Here is a 16,255-nt window from a genome sequence, read left to right as displayed (position 1 = left end):
CCATCTGGGATCGCTCAGAGGGTAGGGCTACTCCGCACCGCTGTGTGTGCGAACCAATCATCGGCTGCTAGGGGCGGGATCTTGGCGAGACCGGATGTGACGCCATCGAGAAGAGCTTATTACGTTGTAGTTCTTTCACGATTCATCATGGTCGAATAGTATACAAAAGAACTACTTCTGGCGCAGGTACTATACGTCATGTAGACACGTCAATATGATTGGTTGATAGACGGTGATAGACAGACGGTCCCATCCAATCACCTGCCAAGCAGCTTGAAAAAAAGGGACCGCCCCTTCATCGATTGTGCTACCGAGGTCCCAGATGGAAGTAGGCTGTGAAACAAATGTGACGCAAGCTTCTTCCATCTGGCACAGTCAGGTTAACTACCCCCTACCTGCAGGATATGATGTCAGATGCACCTCCAAACCCCTTCCCACACTTATCTGAGAGATCTGTGTCCCTCCCTTCCCTGTGACACCCTGACCAACACTCAAATAAAACTAGACTTTTCTCCCTCCTGTGAAGAGAGTGCAGGCAGGGTGGAACGGATGGAGGAAAGTGTCAGGAGTGATTTGTGACAGAAGGGTACCAGCAAGAGTGAGAGGGAAGACGTATGAGACAGTAGTGAGACCAGCCATGCTGTACTTGCTTGGAAACGGTGGCACTGGCGAAAAAGACAGGAGGCTGATTTGGAGGTGGCAGAATTGAGGAGTGACAAGGATTGACAGGATCAGAAATGACTACATTAGAGGATCAGCCCAGGTTAGAAGGTTTGGGGATAAAACAAGAGAGGTGAGGTTGAGATGGTTTGGGCATGATGTGCAGAGGAGATATGAGGGGTGCATTGGGAGAAGGATGCTGAAGATGGAGCTGCCAGGCAAGAGGAGAAGAGGAAAGCCAAAGAGGAGATTTATGGATCAGTGATAGAGGACATGCAGGTGAAAGAAGAAGACTGTATAATTATGTTGTTTGCTTGTTTAGAGATCAGCATGATACATTAGATAGATGATATAGGTTTGATGTCTACCTGCTATCCTACATGTAGTTATTTTGTAGCACATACTGTACTTATTTTCTCTCAATGACTAAGTTCTTGCTGCTTACTTGAACCTTGCACTTTTGAAGTCACCCTTGATGTCAGCTTCTGCTGTCAAGGAAAGAACACCCTGTGCCCCTGTAAGTGAATGTGTGTTTTTGAATGTGTATGTGCGTGCGTGCGTGCATGCATGCGTGTGTGGGAGATTGTGTGCATACACGTGTAATTGTTTATGTGTGGTTTATTTTGGAGCCCGCAGTATTATCTTGGGGTAGATAATAGCAAGAGATCATGTTGTTGCCCTTACTGTATGTGTGTGCCTCTTGTGTGTCTGTCCACAGCTTATCTTGCAAACTACCAGGCCGATCAGCCTGGTAGATTCTTTTTATATATAATCACAGGGAAGAGATAAGATTCCTGCTACCAACTACAACTAGCCAATTACAACGCTCCTGTCCCTCTGGCTTATGGTGTGTAGCGGAACTAGCCCCAAAAAGTCTTAATGTCTGGGAGCTTGTAGATCTGTTACTTTCACAGAATGTTAGCCCAATACTAGGGATGCGAGGGTTCAAGTAAGTCAGTTAAGCGGTTAATCAGACTAATCGATTTAGTTGATTATAAAAAATCTATTCGATTTTTTTCATGTCGTTTTGTTGATACAAGAAAAAATAACTTGCTACTCGATTATTCGGTTATAAGTCAGTTGGTTCTAAATGTTGGTTTAGAAATATGTTTCGGTTAATTGCCCAGCTCTTCAGTGAAGTCAATTTTATTGATGGTCATTGACTGGATCATGAGAAAAACAACCATGGTCAGTAGACGTTGAGTTTACAGATGATGATGGCCTTCCTTTCTCTCAAACAACAACATGCACAGTCCAAGCTGACGCGACTCTCCGAAGAGGCAGCAAAGACCGGCCTAATGATCAATGTGAAGAAGACAGAAGCTATGAGAATAAACAACAAACGGGATCTCCCAGAGAACATGAAAGAATCTGACCGCTTCACATATCTGGGGAGCATACTTGGCAAAGATGGTGGATCAGACGATGGCATCAAAAGCAGGATCAACAAGGCCAACCATGCTTTTAACACGCTGCGACCCATCTGGAAATTCAAGCCCAAGGCACTGTCCCTCCGAAACCAGATCAGAATATTCAACACTAACGTCAAGGCAGTCCTCTATGGCATAGGTTCTCAAAGTGGGGTCCGGGGACCCCCAGGGGTCCTTGAGGGAGTTCCAGGGGGTACCCAGCTAAATGATAGCTATAGGCACCAAATGGACCCTTATGGGTCTGTAACTCTGAGAGTGTACAAATGGAACCAAATGGACCCTGACGGGTCCATTTGGTTCCATTTGTACACTCTCAGAGTTAAATTGACATAGATTTTACAATATAAATTTCGGTCCAATTGCAAAAATAGACAATCCACAAGCTCAATGTGGATCTACGTGTTAGTTTATTATGACATGCCCAGAAAACAGACGCTAGGGCCATGTGGTTAACATAAATACACAAACACATTAATACATTTTACTCTGAGAGTATGACAATGGATCCATAAGAGTTAATTTAAAGGGTAATGACACTCTAGGCTGATTTTGTAGTTTTCTCTCCACTTCAGGTGAAAAACTACAGCAGGGTAAAACATGGCAGGCTGCCATCACTGTGTACCAATAGTACACAGTAGGCCTGTCCCCGACTAAGGATTTATATAGTCGAATCTGATTGGCCAATAGTTGCCTATAGTCGACTAATAGTCGACTAATGCAACATGATTGGCATGATTCGACTGAGATTGGCAGTCGAATCAGTCTGATTCGACTGCCAATCTCGAATCATGCCAAAAAAGATGTTATGCAATAGAGGAATATTCCATTTGGGCTGTAGGGGTGCTTAATGTCTGATTTAACATATACTTGCTTGGTTTCTCCCAATAAATCATGATGTATATGCTATTTTTGGCAAACTATTAGTTAATTAATATAACAAACTAGGCCAATCTCTCAGTCGAACAATATATTTATCTATGTTTTCATAATTCGAGTAAGAGACTGGCAGTCGACTCGGACACCCCTCGACTGATTAGGCGACTATTTGAATAATCGAGGTCAGGCCTAGTACACAATGATGTAAGCAACACAGCTGCAGCAAATCAAATTAATAATGGGTGTGTTAGATTTTAGGTGCTTGCACATTGGCATGCCCTTGGCTCTGGACACACCTAAGAAAATCTAACACACATCATTAATTTGTTTGGTGCAGCTGTGTTGCTTACTAGTCTGTTTTTAATCTGCTGCAGTTTTTCACCTGAAGTGGAAAACAAACAAAAAAATCAGCCTGGGGTGTCATGTCCCTTTAACACTGAGGATTTCGCTGTGTATTAAACACACACTCACTCAAAGTACAGTTGCACATGCAGATACACTCATGTGTGCCCCTGAACATATACTGTACACACACATGTAGATGAACATGCATGCATGCGCACACACACACACACACACACACACACACACACACACACACACACACACACACACACACACACACACACACACACACACACACACACACACACACACACACACACACACACACACACACACACACACACACACACACACACACACACACACACACACACCCCTCTGACAAAACAATATGCATTGAAACAATACTAAGGAGAGGCAAAGGAGAGCCTACACAGTAAAATCCTTGACCTTGACCCTGAGGTCACAATTTTGGGCTCATTTTCAAAAACATTACAAAATGTATTTAAACAAATAGCAGATCTACAAGCTCTAAAGCTCTGTGATGCAACACATGAGGCAACATGGGAACTTGCAGATTGGTTATCTTTGCTAGTTGTCATACAACAAAGTAAATAGGACTGGTAAATTTGACTTAATGCAACGGATGGACCATTACAGATCTAATTTTGGTTGCATTTGTAAACTCTCAGAGCTAAATGAACACTCATGATTTGACAGTGCAGGGTCTGGTATGACACTATTTGTTGCTCACTACTAACAGTGTGAATGACAGGGACCACCCTGAAGAATGTCCCCGTATGTCTGGCAAGCTGTTTTAACAACGCTGTATCACTCCCGAAAGGCATATTTTGACTTTTTGGGAACTAACGTGTCGTGAAGGGGGGGCAAAAAGTCACAATATGACTTTTGGGGAATATATCTATATATATACAATTTGAATCCTGCGCCATGTCGGTTGTCTGTAACGTTGTATGTAGCCAGTGTGACGTAATCTGACATCACGATGAGACGGTCGTCCCGAATATGGACACAACGCCAGTGTGACGTAATCTCACGACAGCATGACATCACGCATGACATCACATCCTACCTATAAATTCTAGGATGCCGTCAGATCGCACCAGTTCGACGGCTTCCATAGTGGGTTTTGGTCATTGGAGAGGTGATGCACGTCACCTCTTTCTGAAGTGGGTACTTTCAAAGCCTGCCGTGGATTTAGGAGAGCACAAAACTCTCTCTCACACTGTGAGGTGCCTGTAAGGTGGCACTGCAAAGTGAACGACGCGTCACGCTAGACGTTCGGGCCGCGTAGCGGCCCGAACTTCTAGTGATTTACGATTCTGTGCCTATCGGTACATAACTCGGACAGCGCTGAGTCGGCTCAACGGACTTCGCAACTCTCAGCAAAGAGTAATAGCAGTGAAGTTTATAGATCTGCTATTTTCAGTGTGCTGTGCGACACCAGCACACAACCAAGTGTAATTCACGCTTTAAATATACATACGTATTCCACTTGGCATCACTACAGGGAGCCGTGTGTGTGTGTGTGTGTGTGTGTGTGTGTGTGTGTGTGTGTGTGTGTGTGTGTGTGTGTGCGCCCAAAACTGCCAACTCAAAACTTCTCATTAGGAGGCAATTAGGCTGAAGCTCTTTTGATATGCAACTCAGTGGCATCTGCTTGACAAGCAAAGGCCTGGTGCAACGCTGTAAACAAGAGTCAAATCAGTCAAAGGAATAAGTGTGTGTGTGTGTGTGTGTGTGTGTGTGTGTGTGTGTGTGTGTGTGTGTGTGTGTGTGTGTGTGTGTGTGTGTGTGTGTGTGTGTGTGTGTGTGTGTAGGTGCAAATTTGCGTTTATGCACATCGGTTGCTTGCTGTTATGCATGTTTGTTGCGTTTGTGCAAGTTTTGTTGTGTTTGTGCACATGTGTGATTTACCGTTACTTAATTAGCTAGTCTGGCCAATTAAGAACAAATTGAAAACAACAGGAAGTGCACCGGCGGTGTACGCTTGACTGGTGGGTGAGCCCCAGAGACGTGGACAGGAGGGAGTGAAGGTTCACGGGGGAGACAGTTAATGATGCTTCTCAACATTTTCTTTTAGCTAATGTGCTGCTGCTGTGCAGGGTGCAAAACAAAAATGCCATCAAATGCACTTCAAAGCCAATTAATAACATGAATAACATATTTTCACTGTCAAGCAGTACTACATGTATAGTGACAGCATGGGACAACATCTGACCAAACGGCAAACATTTCACGTGATGGGTCCTCCCGTCCTGTCAATTTACAACGTCCCGATAGTCCCGCCCACACTGGAATGCAGAAGTGTCGTTCTCAAACCCAAGATGTAGAAAGCGTGACCACTCTGCTAAAAACCTGTTGCGTAGGCGCGCTGTCTGAAGCGGACTTGAGCCGAGCGAGTCGCTGTGCCGAATGTTGCGAAGTCCGCTTCAGCCGACTCAGCAGTGTTCGAGTTACACCCCGAGGGACAGAATTGTAAATCCCTCATGTCCCTCACCTCACATGTTGCCGTTTGGTCAAACTCCGTCCCCAGCCGTCACCCGTTTGCCGTCACGGGTATGAGACACAGTTCACCTGAACCCTTGTGTCCCTATTCTGGGGCATTTGGCAAAAATGTCCAAGCTACAAGTTCATAACACGTCGCGTCGGGACGTGTTATGAGCTTCTAGATCGGCTGTTTTCGGCAAACACATTTGGTGGTGAGTGGGGGAAAAAGGGGAGGCATGCGTTAATCCGACAGACCTTTTCTCCGACTATGTGGCATCCGCGTGCGGTTAGGGTTAGGGTGCGGGTTTGGTTCGGGTTTAGTATTGGAAACGTCGGAGCGCTGCGCTGTCGGAGGAATGCGCTGTCGGACTGCACCCGGGAAAAAGTAGGGAGCCTAGTATAGACTATACATAGATTAATTATTCATCAAAATTATATTATTCTCGATGATTTGAAGAAGACATCTATGCACAATTTGCATCTGGCATACATAGCTACATTACTAAATGACATCAAATGAATCCTATGACGGTAAGATAGGTAAGGAATCAAAAATCACAATGCATTATTATAAATCTATAAATCGTATAGCCTACTGTAGATAATTTTGCAGCACCACAGGTGGTAGACCAAGTCACAGATCAGCATTTACGTGGTGTTCCTTAATGTGCCCCAGGCATATGTTTAATAGACCAATTTAAATGACTGCGACTGAATGCATAATGTGCATTCCTAGGTGGCTAACAGATTTAAAATGAGACTCATTAGATATTTTAGAACCTTCAGTTCCTCTAAGGTTCTTCCCCCAGGATGCCTCTGTGTTGTTGCTGTGTTCTGGTTCTGATGTAACATGGCAGAGGTACATGATATTATCATGGCTCCCAGGCAACACTTAATCCCTTAATAGTAGACTGGATGTGCCGGGGTGTGTATGTACGTGCACATGTAAGACTATGTGTGTTAATTTGAAGAGAGAGAGAGAGAGAGAGAGAGAGAGAGAGAGAGAGAGAGAGAGAGAGAGAGACAGACACACACGCAAACAGACAGACAGATAGAGAATGTGTGTGTGTGTGTGTGTGTGTGTGTGTGTGTGTGTGTGTGTGTGTGTGTGTGTGTGTGTGTGTGTGTGTGTGTGTGTGCGCGTGCGCGCGCGTGTATGAATCAGTGCATCTGCAGTGTGTAATGGTTCATATTTCTCTCTCTCTCTCTGTGTCTCTCTCTCTCTCCCTCCATTTGTGCATGTTGTTGGAAAAGCCAAAAAAGCAACAGCTGCCTTGAGCGTAGTAAAAGGACAAGCCAAGCCCTGAGCTGTGTTGGGACATTCAAAACAATTATGTATTCTCATCTGGGGACAAAGAGAGAGAGATAGTGCGTGCGTGCGCATGTATGCCATGTGCAACATGAACCCAGAGATGGGTCCATGTCCAGGCAAACAAGAGCAACAGGGGGGAGACAGCCTTCAGCTAATCAGTCAGACAGCTCTATTTCACACAGACTATGTGCTCAGAGAACTACAGTTGCCATATCGTTGCTGTCTGGCACAAACATTGTGTCTCCATATCTTACATTTTTAGTATTTTTGTACATTAATGCCCTACTTCGTCATACTAAAGTCAATAGCAAAAAAAAGCCAATCTATAAGCTCAAAGCGCATTGTGTCGTGTTTTGAGCTTGTATACTTGCAATTTGCTATTTTTCATTGGAATCCTGAAAAGTAACATTTTCCACCCAATAGCAACGATATGTTCTACTCCCTACGCAAAACAAAGTTCCCCTGAGGGTGCTGGCTGAGTCACCTATTAGTTTTAGTGTTTTGTTTAGTTTTTATGTTTATTGGTTTATTTGTATCAGGGACCATGTACTGTACAATATATTCATGTCAAGCAAAGAGGAAAGATACTTTGTACCATATTTAGCTACTACTTAATATCTGTAGTCCCAAGGCAGGTGAACAGAAGCTTTAAAACATAGTGCAAGACCTATCATTTCCACTACAAATGGACAACCTATTGGCATCCACACGCGCACACATCACACAGGCTACTAATATCAAAATATTACATAAGCCGACGTTAAATGTCAAACTGATGCTGACGAAACTGGAATATTTTTCTAACTTCATGGGAGAAAATATGGAAATCTGTGGAAGTTCTGTGATTGACAGGGAGCTTGTTCCATTCTTTAATGGATTTAACCCTTTAAGACCGGGAAAGCATCTGCAATTTTTGATTTTAACCACTTTAATCATTATCATATACTTTGGCTATTCAAAAATAGCAGATATACAAGCTAACATGAGCTTGTAGATCTGCTGTTTCTTTTTAAATCATGAACATTTGTGCAAATCTTTTAATATGCATTTTTTAAAGTATAACTCAAATATTTGCTTCTGGGGGTTCTACAAATGTCTGTTTGTTTTTTGAAAAAAACGTATGTTATATTATGCTATAATCAGTCGCTCTCAAACGTTTTCATGTCAAGGGCCCCCAAAATGATATGTATTTGGCCGCGGACCCCCATCTCAAAATATGTTGTTCCAGGGACCTCCAGAAGCAAAGATTTGAGTTAAAAATGTTCGCTTTAAAATTTTCACGATTATTCAAAAAATAGCAGATCTACAAGCTCATAGCGTGGCACTTGGTGCCGCACTATGAGCTTGTAGATCTGCTATTTTTGAATAGCTAAGTGTAAAATAATAGTTATAGCTCAAATCTAAAATGACACAGATATGCGTTCCCGGATTGAGTGAGTTATAAGAAAAGGCAGATTGTGCGAATAGGCAGAGTCTCGTTCAGGAAACGGCAATATTGTCTCCCCTTGAAGCAGATCTTGAAGCTCTGACAGAGCTCTTCAGCAGTGGAGGAGCAGAACTATGGATTATCTATCGTCACTGTCCAGTGGAAACCTTGTAAGTCCAAAACCGTTCCTTCTTTTATTATTTTATTACACATTTTAAAGAGTGAAAATAGCCGATCTACAAGCTCAAAATGTGCCGTGTTTTGTAGCTTGTACTAGATTGGCTATTTGCACTACTTTTGTGCAACACTTTTGATGAAGTAGGGCATTCATCTACAAAAAAAAAACATTAAAAAGTTGAAATATGGAGATAGGAGATTTCTGCCCGACAGCTACATATGCACCTTATGGACATCCGAATACAATATTGTCAAAGCTTAACATTTACTAACCCTAACCCTCAGGGCTTGTCTATTACGTTTTCTAATTGGTTTTAAAGCCGTTTTGCTATTAACAAATTCCTATTATGTTTAAAGTTAGCTGGGTTATATCAATACATGGCACATGTTTTTAATATGCCTTTTTAATTTAAGAGTGAAATCTAGAGTAACAGATGTATTTAAACGCATTTAAAAAAACGATATGAATATTCATCCATTGTTTTAATTTATTTAATGAAACTTGCGATACACCTTCTCGTGAAAATAGGGTTCATGTGGTTTATGTTTATGTACAGTAGTATCTGATCATAATATTAGGTTCATTGCAATACTGAGCCTAAAACCCCACCACATTGACGCAAAAACACACAAGAACAGCCACACGAATCTACACAGACACGCGCGTGCATGCATACACACAGATGCACACTTAGTTGAGCTCCTATGGGGCATGGGCTCTCTACAGGGATGTTGGTTCATGTTGTCCCCAGTTAGCTCTCTGCCGCCCGCTGCCTGACCTCAACCTTCTCTCTGAGGGACAAACTGCCTGTCACAGTGCCACTAAAAATGAATCCACTGCAAAAGTCCTGTGATTTTACTGCTCCTCAACCGCTGCTGAACATTAGCTCCATCCAAAGAGGAATTGTTTTTGATGAAGTTTTTATAGATAAAATATGATGAGTTAATTAGCTGGTAAGACATCAGGCAATTTCTTTTAGCTAAAGTGGTGTCACACATCTACACTAGTATGTGTGTAGATATGCGAACAGGGGAAGGGAATTGACATCACGTGAGTGTGTTGGAGGTGCACACAAAAGGTGCTTCTTCCGTGGATTTGGTTATTTTTTCTGGCTCAGCAGCTTGAAAAAGGAATATTTGGACACCCCGACTTCATTTTTCATAAGATGGTGGTTCATGCAAGTCCCTAGACGACACTATCATACTTAACCATAATTTTGCGCTAGGACAGGAAAAAAATCTACCACTGTATACCAGGGGTATTCAACAACTAGATTAGGCAGGGGGCCACAACTGTAAAACGACTTGAAGTCGGGGGCCACACGACTGTTAACTGTTAAGACATTTCTAACCGGTTAATAATAATGGTTAAATGGTTAATTTATTATAATTCTCTTTTATTTATTGTGACACCTAGAGGCAGCCACACAGTTGCCACGCAACTGCTTCATGATTGCTGCACAATTCTGTATTACAAAAGCTAAACACAGGGAAATAAACACAATTGACAATTCTGCATTACACAAGCTAAACACATAAACTACTGTACCTTATACAGTAAGTTAACAAGCTGAGACCGTCCGACGGCCGTGACAATGTGTTCCTGCAGATTAACACCATGTTTTACGATAACATTATGATCTGAATCAACATATTCATAGGATATATCATTAATATGTCCTCATTCATTCACACCTAAGAAAGTTAATCAAAGGTTTTGCCATTCATGTTTGATTCATTTAAGCTCAGCAATAAAGGACACATACTGTAGATGCATGGCTGTACAAGAAAGAAAGAAAGACATGAATTTCTGGTAATTTCCTTTTAAAATGGATAACATTCTGGGTCAGTTAAGTAATAAGAATGGAGAGAGTGAGGAAGGGAGAAGAGGGATGCGAGCAATGAAGAGATAATGGAGAATGATGAAAAAGGAGATAATAATGTGACAGAACCTTAAGTACCCATCTCCCCATTGAATTCTTTGATACATTCTGGATCGCATAATGATATGCAAATATAACAAGATATGAAAGTGCTGCAGAGTGGTGAAATCTGGTCCCATATAATGTCTTCAAAGTCTCCAAAAATGCCTTTCAAGCCAAATAATTCCTATAACTTGCCTCTCTTAAGAAATCCTCTCTCAGCAATCATCACCCCCCCCCCCCTCTCCCCTCTTTCTCTCCATCAGGCTTTTGTTCTTGTTCTGCCCTTCTTAACTCTCCAACTTTTCTCTCTTGTTGTTACTGTAGCACTCAGTTCCTAAATACGTTTACAAGCTTCACAGTTCCACAGCTTCTCAGTTGCTAATAACAGTGAAGAGCTCTAAGTCAAAGTCAATCCAAACTCCACCAAACCTAATCGGAAAATTAAGGTCTTGTGGGTCCCATTTATTAGAAGGACAATATTAGTCACCAGAACCAGGAACATGTTTACATTGAATCCAACATGTAGTTTTAAGTTTGTAAGGGTTTATAGGAGAGGGGTGTGTCGGATCAAATGAATAACAAATGTCAACAACAACAAAAAAAAAAATGAAAAATGTTTTAAAGAAGTTCCCCCTTAAGCCTGATTTTATACTACAGCTATTAGAAAATAGACGATGTACGGTCTCACAACACGTTGTGAAGTGATGCGTTGTGAGCTTGTAGATCTGCTATTTTCAAACAAATGTAAGTGGTTAAACCATTACACCATCAACATGCACTCCATTCATATGTGCCTGCCGCAGCTGCATTTAGATGGGTGATGAAATGGGAAGCAACTGCAAAGGCAAAATAGTGAAGGGAAATTAAACTGGTCTAACTGATGGGCAAAATACATGCATTGTAAAATAGAATGTCACTTCCACCTCGGGACGATTCAAGGAGAATTCTTTCTTTTCACGTTTCACAATGAAGTGCCAATGCCTCATTAATAACATACAGTATATTTTAACATACTGTATATGTAGAAACAGAAACACACTGTGTGTTACCTAGGCCTAGCCTGGTAAACCCTCCCTCTGGAAATCTCATTTGCATTTGTTCAATGCAAATGAGATTTCTGGAAGGGGGGGGGTTACCAGGCTAACATAGGCCTGTCCCGACTAAGGATTTCTATAGTCGAATCTGATTGGCCAAATGCTGCCTATAGTCGACTAATAGTCGACTACTGCAACACCCAAAAATAATAAAAAATGATATATATATATATATATATATTTTGTTTTATTATTATTATTATTATATATTTTTTGCATGATTCGACTAAGATTGGCAATCGAATCAGTCTGATTCGACTGCCAATCTCTCGGTCGAATCATGCAAAAAATTTGTTATGCAATAGAGGAACATTCAATTTGGGCTGTAGGGTCTGATTTAACATATACTTGCTTGGTTTCTCCCAATACACCATGAAGTATATCCTATTTTTGGCAAACTATTAGTTAATTAATATAACAAATTAGGCCAATCTCTCAGTCGAATATTGTAGAAATTCGACTAAGAGATTGGCAGTCGACTCAGCCCCCCCTCGACTGATTAGTCGACTATTCGAATAATCAAGGTCAGGCCTATCTGTTACCAATCAATTTATGCCATTTATGTGTGAACATGTTGCTTCATGCTAGCCTATAACTTGCCAGCTAACTCCTCATACTCTTTGCTCGGCACAGTCCTGGCTAACGAGTTGGCAAAGGGAGAACCCTCCAGCACTTATAGCGACAGCCAGCATGTCCGTCATCCTCTCGCCTCATCTGCATCTGTGTCGTTTGGAATCTAACTCACAAATCCATTTCAAGCCTGTTCCCAAAACAATTAGCCTGACACTCAGTCTGAATTTTCATTTCCTTTCACTGTGTGGTGGAAAGTAACTAAGTACATGTACTCAAGTACTGTACTCAAGTACAATTTTGAGGTATTTTAACTTTCTTCAGTATTTTCGCTTCTACCCCCACTACATCTCGGAGGAACAATATTGTACTTTTACTCCACTATAATTATATGAAAACTTGAGTTCTAGTTACTTTGTAGATTTTGATTATTATTACGAAACACACTAACCACTTCAGCCATATATTTCGGCCATTTGAAAGTAGCAGATCTACAAGCTCACAATGCACGATGCAACGCATTCTGAGCTTGTAGATCGGCTATTTTCAAAAGATTATGTTGTACATTTTGAACGTGTGAAATGGGAGATTCTGTACAATGAATACTTCAGATGTTGGTACTTTAAGTATATTTTGATGCCGATACTTTAGTACTTTTACTCAAGTACATTTTGAATACGGGACCTCTAGTTGTAACTGAGTATAGCTACAGTACATTGCAGTATTGATACTTTTACTTAAGTAAAACATGTGAGTACTTCTTCCATCACTGGTTTCACTCCATTATTCGGTCTGAAAGCCCTCTCAGTGCAGCTGTTTTCTGAGATGGGGGCGTGGCCAAAGTGGGACTCTTTGGCGATTGGTTTATACTGGATCATCCCCATACCCATTGGGCCGTTTAGATTTTCAACCGAGAAAACCCCGCCTTCGATAGCGTCACCAGACCCCTGAAGCGTGGCTAGCGATTCAGGGACTGGAGCCAGGCTACAAAACAATAGCAATAGCAAGCTAACCTCAAAAGACATACCACCCTCAACTCTTTGCCAATGACGAGATTTCTCATCATATTTTGCTAAGGCTCAGACTGCCAATGACGAGAATGGCGAGATTTTGTGTTTTCAGTGGTTTTACACTAGATGGCGCTGTTCGCTAACCTATGAGTCACCAGTGAAGCAAAGAAGCAGCAAATCACGTGATCGCAAAAAAAAACACCCACATTCACTTCCATATTAATGGATTTGAAAAAAAAGCCTTTTCTTATCTTTCTGTTGTTTTTTGGCAAAAACAACCTACATTCAACTGCCAAAAGTTCCCTCCAAGAAACTAAGGTTCATGTCGTTAAATAAGCCATGATTCGCACAGTTCCTGGAGCCTAAAGACCAGCACAAAGTGTTGTATAAACGATAGTCTTTGAAAAGAAGAAACAAGATAGTAACCACATTTGGTCTTTGATTTCTTAAACTGTCTCCGAAGTTTTGACATTGAACTTCTGCAAAATACAAGTTAATTTAAAATTGTACACCCTCTTTAATCAAGCAAAAGTTTAGCAATGACTAAAAAGTCAGCAGATTAAGACCGCTCTTAGTCAGTATGTGAATAAAAACTGTGTGAAAATAACTGTATGGCTTTGATATTGGTCGGGCTTCTATTTAATTTATGTTTGGATTCCAGGGTTTGTCCTTTTAAGATGAAGCCTCATGAATAGTTGATGCTTTGGCCTTTCGTTATCCCGCAGGAGGCCGGTTGTCAGTCAGGAATTAAGGAGAGGCAAGCGCACAATACCAGCATGATGCCAGCTGCTTAATTTAATATTAATGAAGACAAAGAGAAACACAGTCAAGTTCGGAGAGAGATAGAGAAAGAGAGACCAACAAACACAAATAAACTACACATTTAAAACAAACTTAACTGAACATACACACATGAACATGCAGGAGAGAAAGAGAGTGTTGGGGGGGGGGGGGGGGAGGAGGTGAGTGAAACATTTGAAAGAGAGAACTATAAAGTGGCGCTCAGCGGAACACATACAGTATTTCTCTCTGCCAAGCTGGGTGACCTACTGTACCCAGGGTGGTGAGTTGCCACAGTCAGGACCCGAAGAGCCTACAGGGGAAAGTATAGTTTCTACGACATTCCTGTATGGTTGAACTTTTTGTGGAAGTGAAGCGATTTTGGAGGTGCACTCCATTATGATAGTAGTAGGCCCCTCCTACTCATTTTGAAAGCCAGTTACATGCAAACAGTATGGAAGCTACAGTATTTGACACTGGTCACATCACATCACACCCGAGATCATGTAATTTGGTGAAAAAAACATGTCTCTGCAGCAAACAGGGACATTTGTCACATTTGTGGAGCCCCCTATGTGTCTAAGTGAAATTGCTATTGGCTCTGCATTGTTTAGAGCAATTTTTCATTGGCACAATTGCAAAAATGCTTGCTCAGGTTGTTGGGGACAACGTCTATATGCAAAGTGCTTTGAGAGAACTCGTTGTGATTCAGCACTATAATAATAACTTGAAGTTGAATTGAATTAATTGAATTGAATAGCTCAGAATTCACACACAGCCAGACATGCACACACACAGGGGCGAAAACATAATCTCCGTCCCCGGCCTTCGGCCTGGCAGGGATAAAGATCGGAGATTGACTTGGCAAGAGAGGAAAAGATATAAATGTAAAAGAAAGCAATTGGCACATATAGTGAGGAAGAGGAGGTGGAAGGGAGATGGAGAAGTACATTAGAGTTAAGCAGAAGAAGAGAAAGGGTGAGAGAGAAATAGACATGGTGACATAGTGTTGCTATGAGTTATACCCCTGGTAAAAGGATCAAAGTCTTCTTCAAAGCGCACGCACGCTGGCACGCACGCACACGCACGCACACGCACACACACACACACACACACACACACACACACACACACACACACACACACACACACACACGCTAACCTATGCAGTATACAGTAGCTGTACAGTACAGCGTAGCTTGGAGCAAGGAGAGAAAACCTACCGCATGAAGTGGATTTCCCTGATCAATCGGTACTTTAAAGTCAGCCTGGAGCTCATCAAAAGCTGTTATCTGTGAGAGAGAGAGCGAGAGAGAGGAAATGGTGAGAAGAAGCGTGTCTGAGCACCATAATTTCAAACTGCAGTCACAAAGCTTTGAATAAACATTTCATATGATTAAAAAAGCAATAATTAATATCTACAGCACTGCTTTTTCTTTAAATGAGACAGCAAATAAATGTTAAATAATGTTGTTGTTTTACAAACAACATCTTGCTTTGCTCTGATCACATTACCACCACAATATGAGCCAGTTCTCATGAATGAGAACTCACGAATGAATCTCACGAAAAACCAAATGAGGCCCCAGGGGGATGTGACTGGATCACCCTGTCCTTCCAGTGTTAGTCTCTGTCATATCTCATACAAAGAGTAATAATAACATGAAGGTAGAAAGCTGCCATTTTTAACTCTGATCTGTGCTTCTGGGGGTCCCTGGAACAACATATTTTGAGATGGGGGTCCACAGCCAAATACATATCATTTTGGGGGTCCTTGACATGGAAAAGTTGGAGCACCACTGATATAGAAACATACTGTACTGTTAGGATTTAGAAGGAAAGAAAATAGATATGTATTTGGCCGCAGACCCCCATCTCAAAATGTTTTATTTCAGGGACCCCCATGCAGCAAAGATTTGAGTTACAAATGTTCGCTTTTAAAATATTTATATTCAAAGATTTGCACACATTCTACAAAAATAGCAGATCTACAAGCTATGAGCTTGTGTATCTGCTATTTTTGAATAGCCAAATAAATCTAAAAATGTCACAGACCGTTCCCGGTCTTAATGGGTTAACATGCAACTCTTTGTGTGTTTGTGTGGCTGGAGAGGGAATCAAACTGTCCATGTAGAGGTG

General features: G+C 41.6%; 1 protein-coding gene across 2 annotated transcripts in view; it reads right to left on the bottom strand.

The window, feature by feature from the left end:
* The window catches only part of cnih3 (cornichon family AMPA receptor auxiliary protein 3), a gene marked incomplete at both ends in the record, with an annotated part of 89,310 nt that overhangs the window by 58,397 nt on the left and 14,658 nt on the right, over positions 1–16,255 (bottom strand). For both annotated transcript variants that reach the window (XM_084081970.1, XM_084081971.1), the window contains one exon: positions 15,340–15,408. In XM_084081970.1, the coding sequence (XP_083938096.1) occupies positions 15,340–15,408 (69 nt within the window). The remainder of the gene's footprint in view (positions 1–15,339; positions 15,409–16,255) is intronic.

The sequence above is a fragment of the Gymnoscopelus microlampas genome (genome assembly GCF_963454915.1).
Source record: "Gymnoscopelus microlampas genome assembly, chromosome: 16".
In the NCBI taxonomy this organism is placed as follows: domain Eukaryota; kingdom Metazoa; phylum Chordata; class Actinopteri; order Myctophiformes; family Myctophidae; genus Gymnoscopelus; species Gymnoscopelus microlampas.
The sequence above is the reverse complement of the archived record's forward strand: the minus strand, read 5'-3'. Positions and strand labels throughout refer to the sequence as shown.